This window comes from Colletotrichum fioriniae, assembly GCF_027942845.1.
Source record: "Colletotrichum fioriniae strain IMI 355084 chromosome Unknown scaffold_4, whole genome shotgun sequence".
In the NCBI taxonomy this organism is placed as follows: domain Eukaryota; kingdom Fungi; phylum Ascomycota; class Sordariomycetes; order Glomerellales; family Glomerellaceae; genus Colletotrichum; species Colletotrichum fioriniae.
The window spans coordinates 2792502-2804620 of NW_027076840.1; the positions used below are offsets into that span (position 1 = coordinate 2792502).

Here is a 12119-nt window from a genome sequence, read left to right on the forward strand (position 1 = left end):
TGCATTATTGTCCGGGTCTTCATACACTATTACATACCGTCGCTCGCTACCTCACCTTGCCAACAAACGCATCCATACCTTAGACCTCGCCATACCGTACCAGTAACTATTACCGCTCTTCTTACCGCTAGATTGTCGCCGTTCACGGACTATACATCGCTGTTTCCTCTATCCGTATCCGTACATTCGTTCACTCGCACGCACACCAACAACCGCCAACACGCACATTCTTCCATCACGTATCATACCATACAACAAGTCCCGTACAATATCAATTACCGAACCCGAGGTCAACACTTTCAGCTGCCATCATCCCATCTTGTCCTGATTGACGACGCACACTCCCGTCACTGCGTGCTGTCGATACAACACGTCCTGTGACCCTGACAACCGGTCACCCCGCCGTCACTATCCCAGCCATTTCGAGACACTTCACCTGGGCTTTCGCACACACTGAGCATCAAGGGGTCCCTCCCCACAGACAGTCTGCCTTCGTCTCGTCTCATCATCCCTCGTCAGAAAGACAAGACGACCAAGCACCAGCCAAGCCCTGAGCCAGGGATTGCCCGCTACGCATAATTGCGCCTTGCGAACCACCCGCGCAACCCGCAACCACTCTCCCACCTCAAGGTTCCAACGCCCAGATCCCAGCAATCATTACAGCATAGCCTGGTCCATTTCCCTTGCTCCACCAACCCGCACCCAGACCCAGGTCCCGATTCCCAAGCAACCTGCCCAAGGGGCCCTCCACCATTCACCCTATTCTGGACTGTTGCCCCGTCCTCCCAAGGCCTGGCCACGACAATCTCGACCAGAGATACCGCCAAACAAGCTTTTTGTCTTGTTTTCTCTTCCTACCTTTCGTTTCCTTCCTTCTCCTTCTCCTCGAGACTCGGCGATGCAATGATGATATACGGGCATCAAGACGTTGATCTCGCGGGTCCCAGTCCAGGTTCACCGCCAGGTATGACGTCCTCAAAGTCGTCAAAGTCCTCTTCCTTTAAGTCCTTCCATTCCGACGACAATAGCGTCCTGGACGACGTTAGCCATTTTGAAGAAATCGGTCTAGACGACGATGCTTCTCATTACGACACACAACGCGTTCGCGAGCCCCATTCGAAGCCTTCTCAACCTTACTCGAGATCCTATTCCAACGACTTTCGCCCTCCGGCATGGAAACCACCCCATTCTCGCTCCCCGCCGATGACACGAGACCTCGCGAAGCCTAGGAGCACAGGTCCCACGGCAGACCTCGCTCCCCACTCTCGCGGTTCCTCTCGACCCCCTTTCTTGAGCTTGAAAACCGACAGCCACATTCTCAACCGCCGCAGCCCAAGCGCTGGCCGCCTTTCCGATCCCCGTCGAAGCCCGGTGAACCCAGTAAACCCTCGAGGCTTCGCGAGCCACTCGACGACTTCCCTTCAATTCCCTCGCAAGAACCGCAGCCCGAGCCCAAACTTCTCACTATTGCCGAGAGATCCAAATGTACCCCTGAAACCCCGTCGGGGCAGCTGGCAGTCGAACCAGGACAGAAAATCGACCTTTGAGCTGGAAAAGGAGTGCGACGAGGATGACACGGACGACATTCCCGACGGCCTTATTCTCGACAACGTTCCCATCTCTCCTAGACCCAAGCTCGAGCGCACACCGAGCAGGCCAACTTCCTCAGGAGCATCGCCCAACAGGCCGCCAAAGGAACGTGTCCGTAGTGTCGGCAATGGAACATCTCCAATCCCAGTGGAGACGGGATGTTTGCGTTCACCGTCGTGGAAGTCGGACACCGCTCTGTCCTCAATTGGCGAACGTGGGCCTGAGCCGCTCAAGACTCGGGCAAGAAGCTGGAATCTCGCCTTGGCCGAACTCAATGCCGATGCCAAGGATTTGACGGAGAAGCTCGAGGAGCACTCGGATTTTGTGCGTGAGAAGGCTGCTGAAAACGCCAATCCTACAGGACGTCACACATGGAATGGCAAATCCCTTGAGCAACACGCCCAGAAGCCTCGCGTCAAGTCCGCTCTTCCCGAACTCCCTTCACTTCGGAGTCAAACCAACATCATGATCGACCCACTCCCAGTTTCCAAGGAAAAGGAGGCTGTACTCAGCCGTACAAGACCATCATGGCTTCCCCCTAAGGATCCCGCTGAAGAGAAGCGTCATCTGCGTGAATATAAGAAGATGATGGCACGCAGCGCCGAGGCGGATCGCCGCCGTGAGGCTTCACGTCTGGCGCGGAAATCTTCACGCGATCTGAAGGTCGACAGCTTGATGCACATTTGGGAAGACGACATTATCCCGAGATGGACCGACGCAATCCGCGAACGCCGCACCCGTGAGCTATGGTGGAAGGGAATCGCCCCGCGCAGCAGAGGCCAGGTCTGGTCCAGGGCCATTGGCAACGAACTTGGCCTGTCCGAAAAGTCCTACAAGGCCGCTCTCGGCCGGTCCCAGGAGCTCGAGGAGCGAGTCAAGGCTGGTAAGGGTGATTCAGAGGATATCCAGAGAGCCGCTTGGCTTTCAGCTATCCGCAAAGACGTGGCCGAACACACATGGCAGGATCTTCGAATTTTCCAAGTCGGCGGGCCACTTCACCAGAGCCTCGTCGACGTCTTGTTCGCCTATGCGCTGTACCGGAGCGATATCGGCTACGTCAAGGGCTGCAACGTAAGTCAATCTCCAGTCTCACAAACATCATTTGGGTTAATGTCATGAACTAACTCCCTTTGTAGACCGTCGCCGCCCTTCTGTTACTGAACCTTCCCTCGCCGTCCGCAACATTCATCGCTCTCGCCAACGTCTTGAATCGCCCGTTGCCTCTGAGCTTCTACTCAGAAGACCCCGGTGCGAAGGCTTCAGCTTACAACCTTGTGATGCAGACTTTGAGCGTCAAGGCTCCCCGTCTTCACGAGCACCTGACCAAGGACATTGCCGAGGGCGACGCGGATTTCTATCTGGGCAACTTCTTCATGGGACTCGGAACCACACATCTGGCCATGGACGAAGCCGCTCGCCTGTGGGACGTGTACGTCTTTGAGGGCGATGCGGTTTTGGTGCGAGCAGCCGTGGCCACGCTCATGCGTCATGAAATGGCACTTCTTGGCGCCAAGTCGGCTGGAGAAGCCAAGAAGCTGGTCGAAAGCGGCGCCAACAAGGATGGCCGTAAGGCTGTAGTTGGCGACGATGGTGCCGAAGACCAGTGGATGCGATCAGTTCGGGAAGCGGGCAAAGCCTAGTCTGGTCCGAACGGTCTCGTATCAACCCATCCTTTTACGCTTGATGAATATTTCGGCTTTGGAAAAATACGACATGATCCTAACTGTTTATATCTAATCTCCTGGGCCGGCGTCGTATCGGCCCTTCCATCGGAGGGAATCGCACATACACCGAAAAACCAACAACACTCAACTAAGCTCATATGGGTCAGTCGGCTGCAAGCTGTCTACTATTGGGCGTGTATAAAGAGCAACCGGCGTCTGCGGCGCGATGGACATTATTTGTGGGAGCTGGTTTTGTAGCAACCTTTTTTGTGTCTTTTTTTCATCTCTTTACCTGTACGGGATATATACTATTCTCATCTGTCGCCTGGATGTTTCGCAGTGCGCGAGCATCCTCATGGCCAAAGACAGACATTCCTATTGTGGCATGTAGATATACAGACGCTGGGCGCCGAGGAGCTTGACCATGCGGAACATGGCAGGCCCGGCTTTCCCTGTGGATAAAACAATGTTTGTGTTTCTTCTGGGACGAGAGACGTTCCCGGATAGATGATATAACCTGTATTGGTTCTACACTGTCGTCGTGTTGGGGTACGTTTTTTGCCCCGTAAGACAGACGGCCTCGGGGTTGGGGGGTTTAGCATCAAACATTTTCTGGCGTCGCTAGCGATCCGCATCTTCATTCCTTTCTTGGACCGGGCGGGGTTCATGACTTTTTTCAGAGGTGTCGATCACCTCTTTGATATCCCATTCGTATCATAGTCGTATTGTAGAAGAATCCATGTGTGCTAGCATTTTCATCTTGAAACTGCGTCCAAGGTCCATCATGACGGAGCGAGACAATTGTGACAATCGCGGCGTGGCTTTGAAGGACGCCTAGAATCATTCGCCAAGCAAACGTCATTTTTCTCAAAAGTTGATCTACGACATCCATTCAAAGTTATTTATGTGATGTGTGATTATCTTGGGCTCTACAGGAGTATCATCCATCTCGCGTACCAAGCAGGATACCTCGGCTGCATCCTAGAATATGCCATCACCGAGATATACCCAAACGCGAAGTCATGGGCGACATCATGAACAACTCGACATCACTCACCTACACTCACAAGCAGCATGCAACACGTGTGTCCTCAAATCCTTGAATTAACCTTCCTGTGCAGATGCCCCAACCTCACCTGACCGCCCAAATGAGAAAACAACTGGGAAAAGGCTTGTTGTGACGGGCCCCCTTTAGACTTTTCACTCCTCATCATGGCCCCCTTTTTGGCTTTCTTTTTCCAGGAACTGCGACGACAACTTGTGGGCGGACGATGGCTGGTTGCTTCCGTCCTCATCTAAAAAACACACAACGAAAAAATCTCCCCAAAACCCCCCTTACGTTATGTCATCCCTTTTGTCTGTTGTAACTACCCTTTTTAGTTGACAATCTCCTCCGTCTCCTCGAGGACCTCCTCCACAATCTCCTCAATGATCTGCTCCTCGCCCTCGCTGGCCTGCGTCTTCTGGGAGAGGAGGTAGGCGACAATGTCCAAGGGCAGGCCGAGGTCCTTGCGCTCCTCGGCGACCTCCTCCTCGATGGACTCGCGCCAGGCGACCCACTCGGCGAGCTGGCGGCGGCGGGCCTCGACAACCTCGCGGTCGGCAGAGGCACCACGATCCATATCCTCCTGCTCGAAGACGCGGCTGTACTCGCGCAGGTTCTTGCGGATCTGCTTCTGCTCCTCCTTGGTGAGCAGTGTCGGGGGGCGGGGGCGCCACGCGAGCTGCTTGAACTTCTCGATGGGCTCCTCGCGGAGAGCCTCACCCTTGAAGTCGTAGATATGGTATCCGTTTTCCATCTATAGTCGGTTTCGTTAGTAAATTGCGTTCATTCAGTCAGGGGAAAGGCATAACCACATACAGAGTGCTTCCAGGCGGAGGCCCAGGTGGCGACGAAACGTCCTGAGGGGTCCCACTCAATGTCGGTGACACCGTAGTGGTCGCCAGTGTTCATAAGCTGGAGGTTGGCGGTCAGGTCCTTGTCTGACTCGGGCTTCTCGCCCTCAAAGTCGAGGTCGAAGAAGTCAAGGTCGGAGCTCTGCTGGTTGTGGACGGTGGCGATAACGACGAATCTACCGCGAGGGGACCAGTAGATGGCGTTGCTGTTCTTCTTCTCCAGGGTGCGGAGATGCTTAAAGTTACCAACAACGTTGCCCTTGGCCTTCTCAGGGCAGAAGAAGGAGACGGAGGTCTTGGGGGCGACGGCGACAGCGCCGACGGGCTCCGTTGTCGTGATAATGACGAATCTATCACCCTTGGGCTCCCAGGCAAAGTTAATGACGGTGTCCTTGATGGTGTCGACAACCTCGACGGGAACGCCCTTCTCCTTGATGCGGAAGATCTCGAGCGTGGTAGCCTGGGACTTCTTGGACTTGGAGTGACGGTCGACCTTGACGCAGAGGTATGAGGCATCGGATTGCCAGTGGAGCTTGGCGTCAGAGACGCTGAAGAGGGGCAGTTGACGAACAACCTCCTTGCTGGGGATGCTCATAAGACCGACCTTGGCGGGGTTGCTGCCAATTTCGGGTGTCCAGTAGGTAAGGAGTTGCTCGTATGTCTTGATACCTTCTCTTTGAACACTAGCCGGGGCCCAGTCGAACTCCATGATACCCTCGATCTTGATGGAAGTCTTGTCGAGGAGGTTCATGCGGGGGAGCTCGTAGACGGAGATACCGGTCTGGTAGTTGAGACGCGCGACGTACTTGTCATCGGCGGACCACTTGAAAGCGGGCCAGAGCAGCTTGCGCTGCTTTGCCTCGTCCATACCCTCCATATCCAGGTTGGCGAAGGAACGGATGGGCTTGCCAGACTCGACACTCCAGATAACGTAGTTCTTACCATCATCATCGACAGACAAGGCCGGGTGGCCCTCGTCGGGGATGGAGATGGGGCGAGCAGACCATGTTACCAGGTACTTCTCAGAAGGAGACCAGTCGACGAAGGTGACGAAGGGGTGAGGGAAACGCTTCTGCCTTGACCATGACGGGCCACCCCAAGTCTGAACACCCTGAGCGTGGACCGAGGTGAGGTAGGTTCCCTGTGGTGACCACCGGATGAAGCTGTCTGTCCAGTTTTGACGGTCAACGACGTTCTCGGGGACGTCCTTCTCGTTGTTCCAGAAGACCCCGACGGTGTCGCCGCGGTACATGGCGAACTGGTCTCTTCCACGTCCGCTAGGGTCCTTCATGAATGATCTCAGGTGCTCGGTCTCGGTGAACTCCTCGATGTGAGGCGGGGTGTACTCCTCGTGGACCTTGCCTTCGCGGCCGTAGCGGTCGACATCGGTGAGCTTGTTGACGCGGAGGGTGTGCTTCTTATCGAGAGGGACCTGGTCGAGTCCGCGAACGGCAGCGGCGGCCTCGCTGGGGGAAGAGTACTCGACAAAGGCAAATCTGAGCGGTCATCGTCAGCATCGCTATTTCGCCTCGAGCGCGATCCCCATCTCTTTGGGTATGATCCGAGAATGGGATCCACTAGGCCAAACGTACCTCAGCGACTTTCCATTGTCGCCCATGGGCATGTAAATCAGGTCCTCTCTCGTCTTTCCAACAGAGTTCAGCTTCTTCAGCAAGAACTTGACCAGCTTGGGCTTCTGGTCCTCGTTCACTTCGGGAAGGCCATCGATGACCACGAAGGTGTCGTATCCCTGCTCCAGCTGAACCTCGTACTTTTCGCGCAGGTCGGAGATGTCGATCTCCTCCTCATCGTACTCGTCGTCGTCGAGATCTGCCTCGCGCAGATGGTCGAAAGAAGGCGCCATGATTGCGACGACTGGATCAATCAACAGTCGAGGTGTGGCGGTTGTGAATTCTTCGGATCGGGGGACGGAAAGGGAAGGGGGTGCGTGTCTCTCGGTGAGGAAGCGTTACGATGGCCTTTCTGTGGTGGGAGGAAAAAAAGAGGTGCCAAATAGAGTGGGGTCGGGGTGGCTTTCCAGTGGTTGAAAAGTGCCCCGCGATTTTCTCGGTTTTTTTGTGAGGGTTTTGGGCTTGCGGAGCGCTTCAATGTGGCTCTGGGTGCAGGGCAAATTCGGTGCAAACTCTACGAAACGGTTCTGGAGATTTGGATGCTAGCGACTTATCGACTGAATAGATTTCACGTCTTGAAGGGGAGTTCTACAGGGGTGGCAAAAGAGGACCAAACGACTATCGCGCACACAATTTGGACCTCGTTTTGGAAAGTTTTTGGTGATATGGCACATTCGTGTGGGCTGGATTATTCGGTTGTTCCGGCCCCGGAGGAAGCCCCTCGCTACTTGAGGTGCCGCTGTACTTCTGTTGTCAAGTCGCGACTGCCATCTCCAACAGAGTCACGTGGGGATTCTGCCGGCCTTCACCGTCAGGTACATTTTCCCAATCAGACTGGTTCAGGGTCTCTCACCGCCCAGAGAAGCTTCCCCCGATAAGATGTAACCCCGCCGGGTGCCAATTACTGCCATGAGCGGTGGCGCGCACTGACCACTAGTAATTGCTACGGAGTACAGTGGAGGATGGACGTCTGTAGAAACACCACAGCAGCTCTGCTTCGCTGACCACACTGCCTGGAAGCTCCTGCCCAGCACACCCCACTTCGCCAGGCTGAACCCCCCAAATTTTCTACGACGATTTTCTCGGTGAAGCTCTCCCAAGGCTGAGGATTCCGCACAACCTAGATACCTCTGCTTCCCCCCCACCTACCCAGTCACCGATTCGACTTTCGATACAGAGTGCCTGCATAATACACATTCACCATGGTCCGTCTCAAACACCTGTACCCCCTCGTACGTTGCCTAAGACGCTAACTACTGTGTGCCCCTCCAGTCGTCCTTCAGCCCGACACAAATCTTTGAGGACGGAACCACCGAGGAGAAGGGAGAGAATGCCCGTCTCTCCGCCTTCGTTGGCGCCATCGCCGTCGGTGACCTCGTCAAAAGCACCCTCGGCCCCAAGGGTATGGACAAGATTCTGCAGTCTGCGTATGTTGAACCCCGCCAAATTCAATACCCCCCATTTCTCGCTTTAATCCACTGACATGGCTGACAAACGTCCAGATCGACTGGCGAGATCATGGTCACGAACGACGGCGCTACCATTCTGAAGTCTATTGCTCTCGATAACGCGGCGGCTAAGGTGCTGGTGAACATCTCCAAGGTTCAGGATGACGAGGTCGGTGATGGTACTACGTCCGTTGCTGTCCTTGCGGCGGAGCTTCTGCGCGAAGCTGAGAAGCTTGTCGACAAGAAGATCCACCCCCAGACCATTATCGAGGGATACCGGATAGCAAGCCAGGCAGCCCTCAAGGCCCTGAAGGAGTCAGCCGTCGACCGCAGCAACACTCCCGAGGCATTCAGAAAAGACCTGCAGGCCATTGCCCGCACAACTCTCAGTTCCAAGGTTCTGGCCCAGGACCGCGACCACTTCTCCAAGCTCGCCTGCGATGCCGTGCTGCGACTCAAGAACTCCTCCGACCTGAGCCATATTCAAATCATCAAGAAGGCCGGTGGCAAGCTGAGCGACTCGTACCTCGATGAGGGGTTCATTCTCGACAAGAAGATTGGCGTGAACCAGCCCAAGCGCCTCGAGAAAGCCAAGATCCTGGTTGCCAACACCTCTATGGACACAGACAAAATCAAGATCTTTGGCGCCCGCGTCAAGGTGTCAACAACGAGCAAGCTGGCCGACCTCGAGAAGGCTGAAAAGGAGAAGATGAAGGCAAAGGTGGAGAAGATTAAGTCGCACGGCATCAACTGCTTCATCAACAGACAACTCATCTACAACTGGCCCGAGCAGCTTTTCACAGATGCCGGCATCATGTCCATCGAGCACGCCGACTTTGATGGTATTGAGAGATTGGCATTGGTGACGGGCGGTGAGATTGCCTCGACTTTTGACCACCCCGACCAGGTCAAGTTGGGACAATGCGAGCTTATTGAGGAGGTCATCATTGGCGAGGACACCTTGATCAAGTTCTCCGGCGTCGCTGCCGGCGAGGCCTGCACCATTGTGCTGCGTGGTGCCACAGATCAGCTTCTGGACGAGGCGGAGCGCAGTCTGCACGACGCCCTTGCCGTCCTGTCACAGACGGTGAAGGAGCCGTGGACCACTCTGGGTGGTGGATGTGCTGAGATGGTCATGGCCAAGGCTGTCGAGGGTGCCGCCACTCGCGTTGAGGGCAAGAAGCAGATGGCTGTCAGCAGCTTTGCGACTGCGCTGCGCCAGCTGCCCACCATTCTGGCCGACAACGCCGGTCTCGACTCTGGCGAGCTTGTGGCCCGTCTGAGAAAGGCGATTTACGACGGTATGACGAATTATGGATTGGACCTGCTGTCGCCCGGCGGTGGCATCACCGACATGCGCGACTTGGGTGTCGTTGAGAGTTACAAGCTGAAGAGAGCGGTTGTTTCGTCTGCCAGCGAGGCAGCAGAGGTATGTGCCATCCCACTAGCAACGCCTTTGGTGTTGACTGTGACATGATATCCGGGGCAAATGACTAACACACAGTAGCTTCTTCTTCGCGTAGACGACATCATTCGCGCTGCTCCTAGACAACGGCAGCGCGCTTAAATGACATGCCGGTGATGGCAGCTCATGAGGATTTTCTCGGCAGGAATGGAAGGTCAAGAGAGAGCAAGAAAAAAGTCATATTCGCATGTTGACGATGGGTGACAGACAAAAAGTGAATACCATAGACCGGGGGAGATCAATCTTGGGCTGAATGAATCGATGGCAGTGTCATGAACAATTTAAGCGTCCATTGGTGGATTCCGAAAGCTGCAATGTGCCCTGATAGGATGTCGACACTATTCGCGATAGTCGAATAGCCTTCACAGGTTTGATGCTTCCGATGATCACGAGACCGGCATTGGACATGACGAGGTCAGGAGCTGACATGCGGCTGAATTGTGAGGCGCCCTTCGCCCTACCTTACCGTATCGGACGGTAAGGTAAGGTAGGAGGTATACCTGGGAAAGATGCGGCTTAGAATTTGGACGACAATAAGCTTCACAGTGCCGTTGGCTAGGGAGGAAAAAGAAAAAGAAGGTTTCCTTGTGCATGATCGACGCGGAAAGCCCGATGACAGCTGGGGTACCATGGTGTTGAAATAGGCAGAAGGATAAATTGATTGATTTCTCCGCACGACATTGGTTGAGAAATTGAGATTCTTGCGTCCGTGCAAATTGCAAAAGTACCTGGAACTCGTGTTTGATATAGTAGGTGAATGATGAGTACTTAGGCTTTTGTCCTTCCATCTTTCTCACACATCCCATCTCTGATCAACGTCGTTCATCTCAATCTTGCCAACTTTCCTTTTCATCTCTTGTCTTCTCCCAGAGCTACGGATACGGATTTCTGGTCCGAAAAGATGGCAGCAAAGCAACGCAAGTCAGGTCCACCGGGCCCGCAGATCGGAATGTCGAGGGATGGAGCCGGAGGGCAAGCATTGCCCATGAGTCGCATTGATTCCGTTCTTTTTCTCCACACACGACCACAGCCGCTTTCACCAAGGACCAATATGTGCGGTACGAGGTACACGTACGACTGTGGCCGTGCAGAAAGCATCCCTCCGGATTGATGCCAGAAGTATCCGTAACTTGTAAGGAGTACGAAGTAAGGATTCGACTCCTATTCTTATTCTCTCTGCCGGTTCCAATTACTTTGGCATGGCTTGATGAACCCGTCAGCTAGGTAAGGTAAGGTACAGGCCTGGGTACTTACGCATCCCGTTCCTGGGAAAGCCACATCAACCGTTACAGAAAGCTGCCGCCATGACGCCATGCTTTCGTCTGTTTGTCTCTCCCGTTTTTTCTTTCTCTGTCACTCCATACCCCGTATGGAGTGCCACTTCTTCATATTCTTCAACCCCGGTATACAAACGGCCCCGTTTGCACGCAGCCTCCGTAGCGAAGCGACAACACAGGCCCAGGCCCAGGCCAAGGCCCATAAGCATCCCAACCTGTCGCGTCCCACGCCACGTTCCTTGGACGACCATTGACCATGGACCAGTGTTCAACACGATACGGGCGAAAGACTACCAGACGGGGATTTGCAGCTTCCAACCAAGGTTCTTGGTGCACCCTCGTGTGTGGACCGGCTGTACGGCACAATGACGGCAGAATGCTACGCCGTACTGGACGGGTGGCCCGCTAGAACATGATTGGCCCGTACCTTGGTCAGAGATAGAAAGAAGGCACAGCAAACGCTGGATGGACTCTCCCAGCCCCTCCAAGTTACCCGAGTTCTAACTAAAAGGTGGGAAAGAGGAAAGGTTTGGCACTTGGCAGTAGTCGTTGGTGGTTGCTTGCTTGCTTGCCTTCCTTCCCGTCTGCGTGTTTACCTCGTGCACTACATTACTTCTTACCTTCCCTTACACAGCAATTAAGTGCCTCATTAGGTAGGTATTTGGTGTGTGTAGCGACAGTAGCGACTGCAGCCAAGCAGGCCCCCCATTGCCCCAAGATACCAGATACCTGATACTCTCCGTATCAAAGTATCCCATCGGGTGGACGTCTCTGTTTGTCACTCGTGTGTGTGTCGGGCGTACGCTAGCCATTCTTCAGGAAGCACTACCCTCGAGCCGGCCTTGTCTTGCATGTTTCTTCTATTCCTTCTTCCCCCATCCCTCGTCTTTGTCCTTGTTTTCTCTCTTCCCTTTCTCTATTTCTGATCTGGGCTTGGTTCAGCTTTGACCTTGCTTTAGCCTCAAATCCCCCGTCAGCTTACCTACCATTACCTTACCTTGCCTTGGGTTGTCTGTCACCTTGCCTACCGCTTCCATCTTTTCATAGGCGCGCGCCGCTACACCACACTCAAGCAAAGCCCCATCTGCCTCCGAGTGTGGAATTGGACCAAGGAACGTCATGGTCGCATAGGATTTTGCTTACCTTAC

At 54.5% G+C, this 12119-nt stretch overlaps 3 protein-coding genes across 3 annotated transcripts; 2 read left to right on the forward strand and 1 right to left on the reverse strand.

Moving 5' to 3' along the window:
* Positions 1-966: 966 nt before the first annotated feature.
* N0V96_004593 (uncharacterized protein) lies at positions 967-3230 on the forward strand (the record flags this gene model as incomplete). Its single annotated transcript, XM_053198774.2, has 2 exons — positions 967-2661; positions 2727-3230. 2 exons carry the CDS (start codon positions 967-969, stop codon positions 3228-3230), a joined length of 2199 nt encoding a protein of 732 aa, XP_053043792.2.
* A 1400-nt stretch (positions 3231-4630) lies between these two features.
* PRT1 (Translation initiation factor 3 subunit b) lies at positions 4631-7014 on the reverse strand (the record flags this gene model as incomplete). The annotated part of the gene is made up of 3 exons (XM_053198773.1): positions 4631-5053; positions 5116-6646; positions 6743-7014. The coding sequence occupies 3 exons, from the start codon at positions 7012-7014 to the stop codon at positions 4631-4633; spliced, it is 2226 nt and encodes a 741-aa protein (XP_053043791.1).
* Positions 7015-7983: 969 nt separating this feature from the next.
* On the forward strand, positions 7984-9796 carry CCT2 (T-complex protein 1 subunit beta; the record flags this gene model as incomplete). Its single annotated transcript, XM_053198772.2, has 4 exons — positions 7984-8013; positions 8054-8208; positions 8284-9658; positions 9737-9796. 4 exons carry the CDS (start codon positions 7984-7986, stop codon positions 9794-9796), a joined length of 1620 nt encoding a protein of 539 aa, XP_053043790.1.
* Between the last annotated feature and the right edge of the window lie 2323 nt (positions 9797-12119).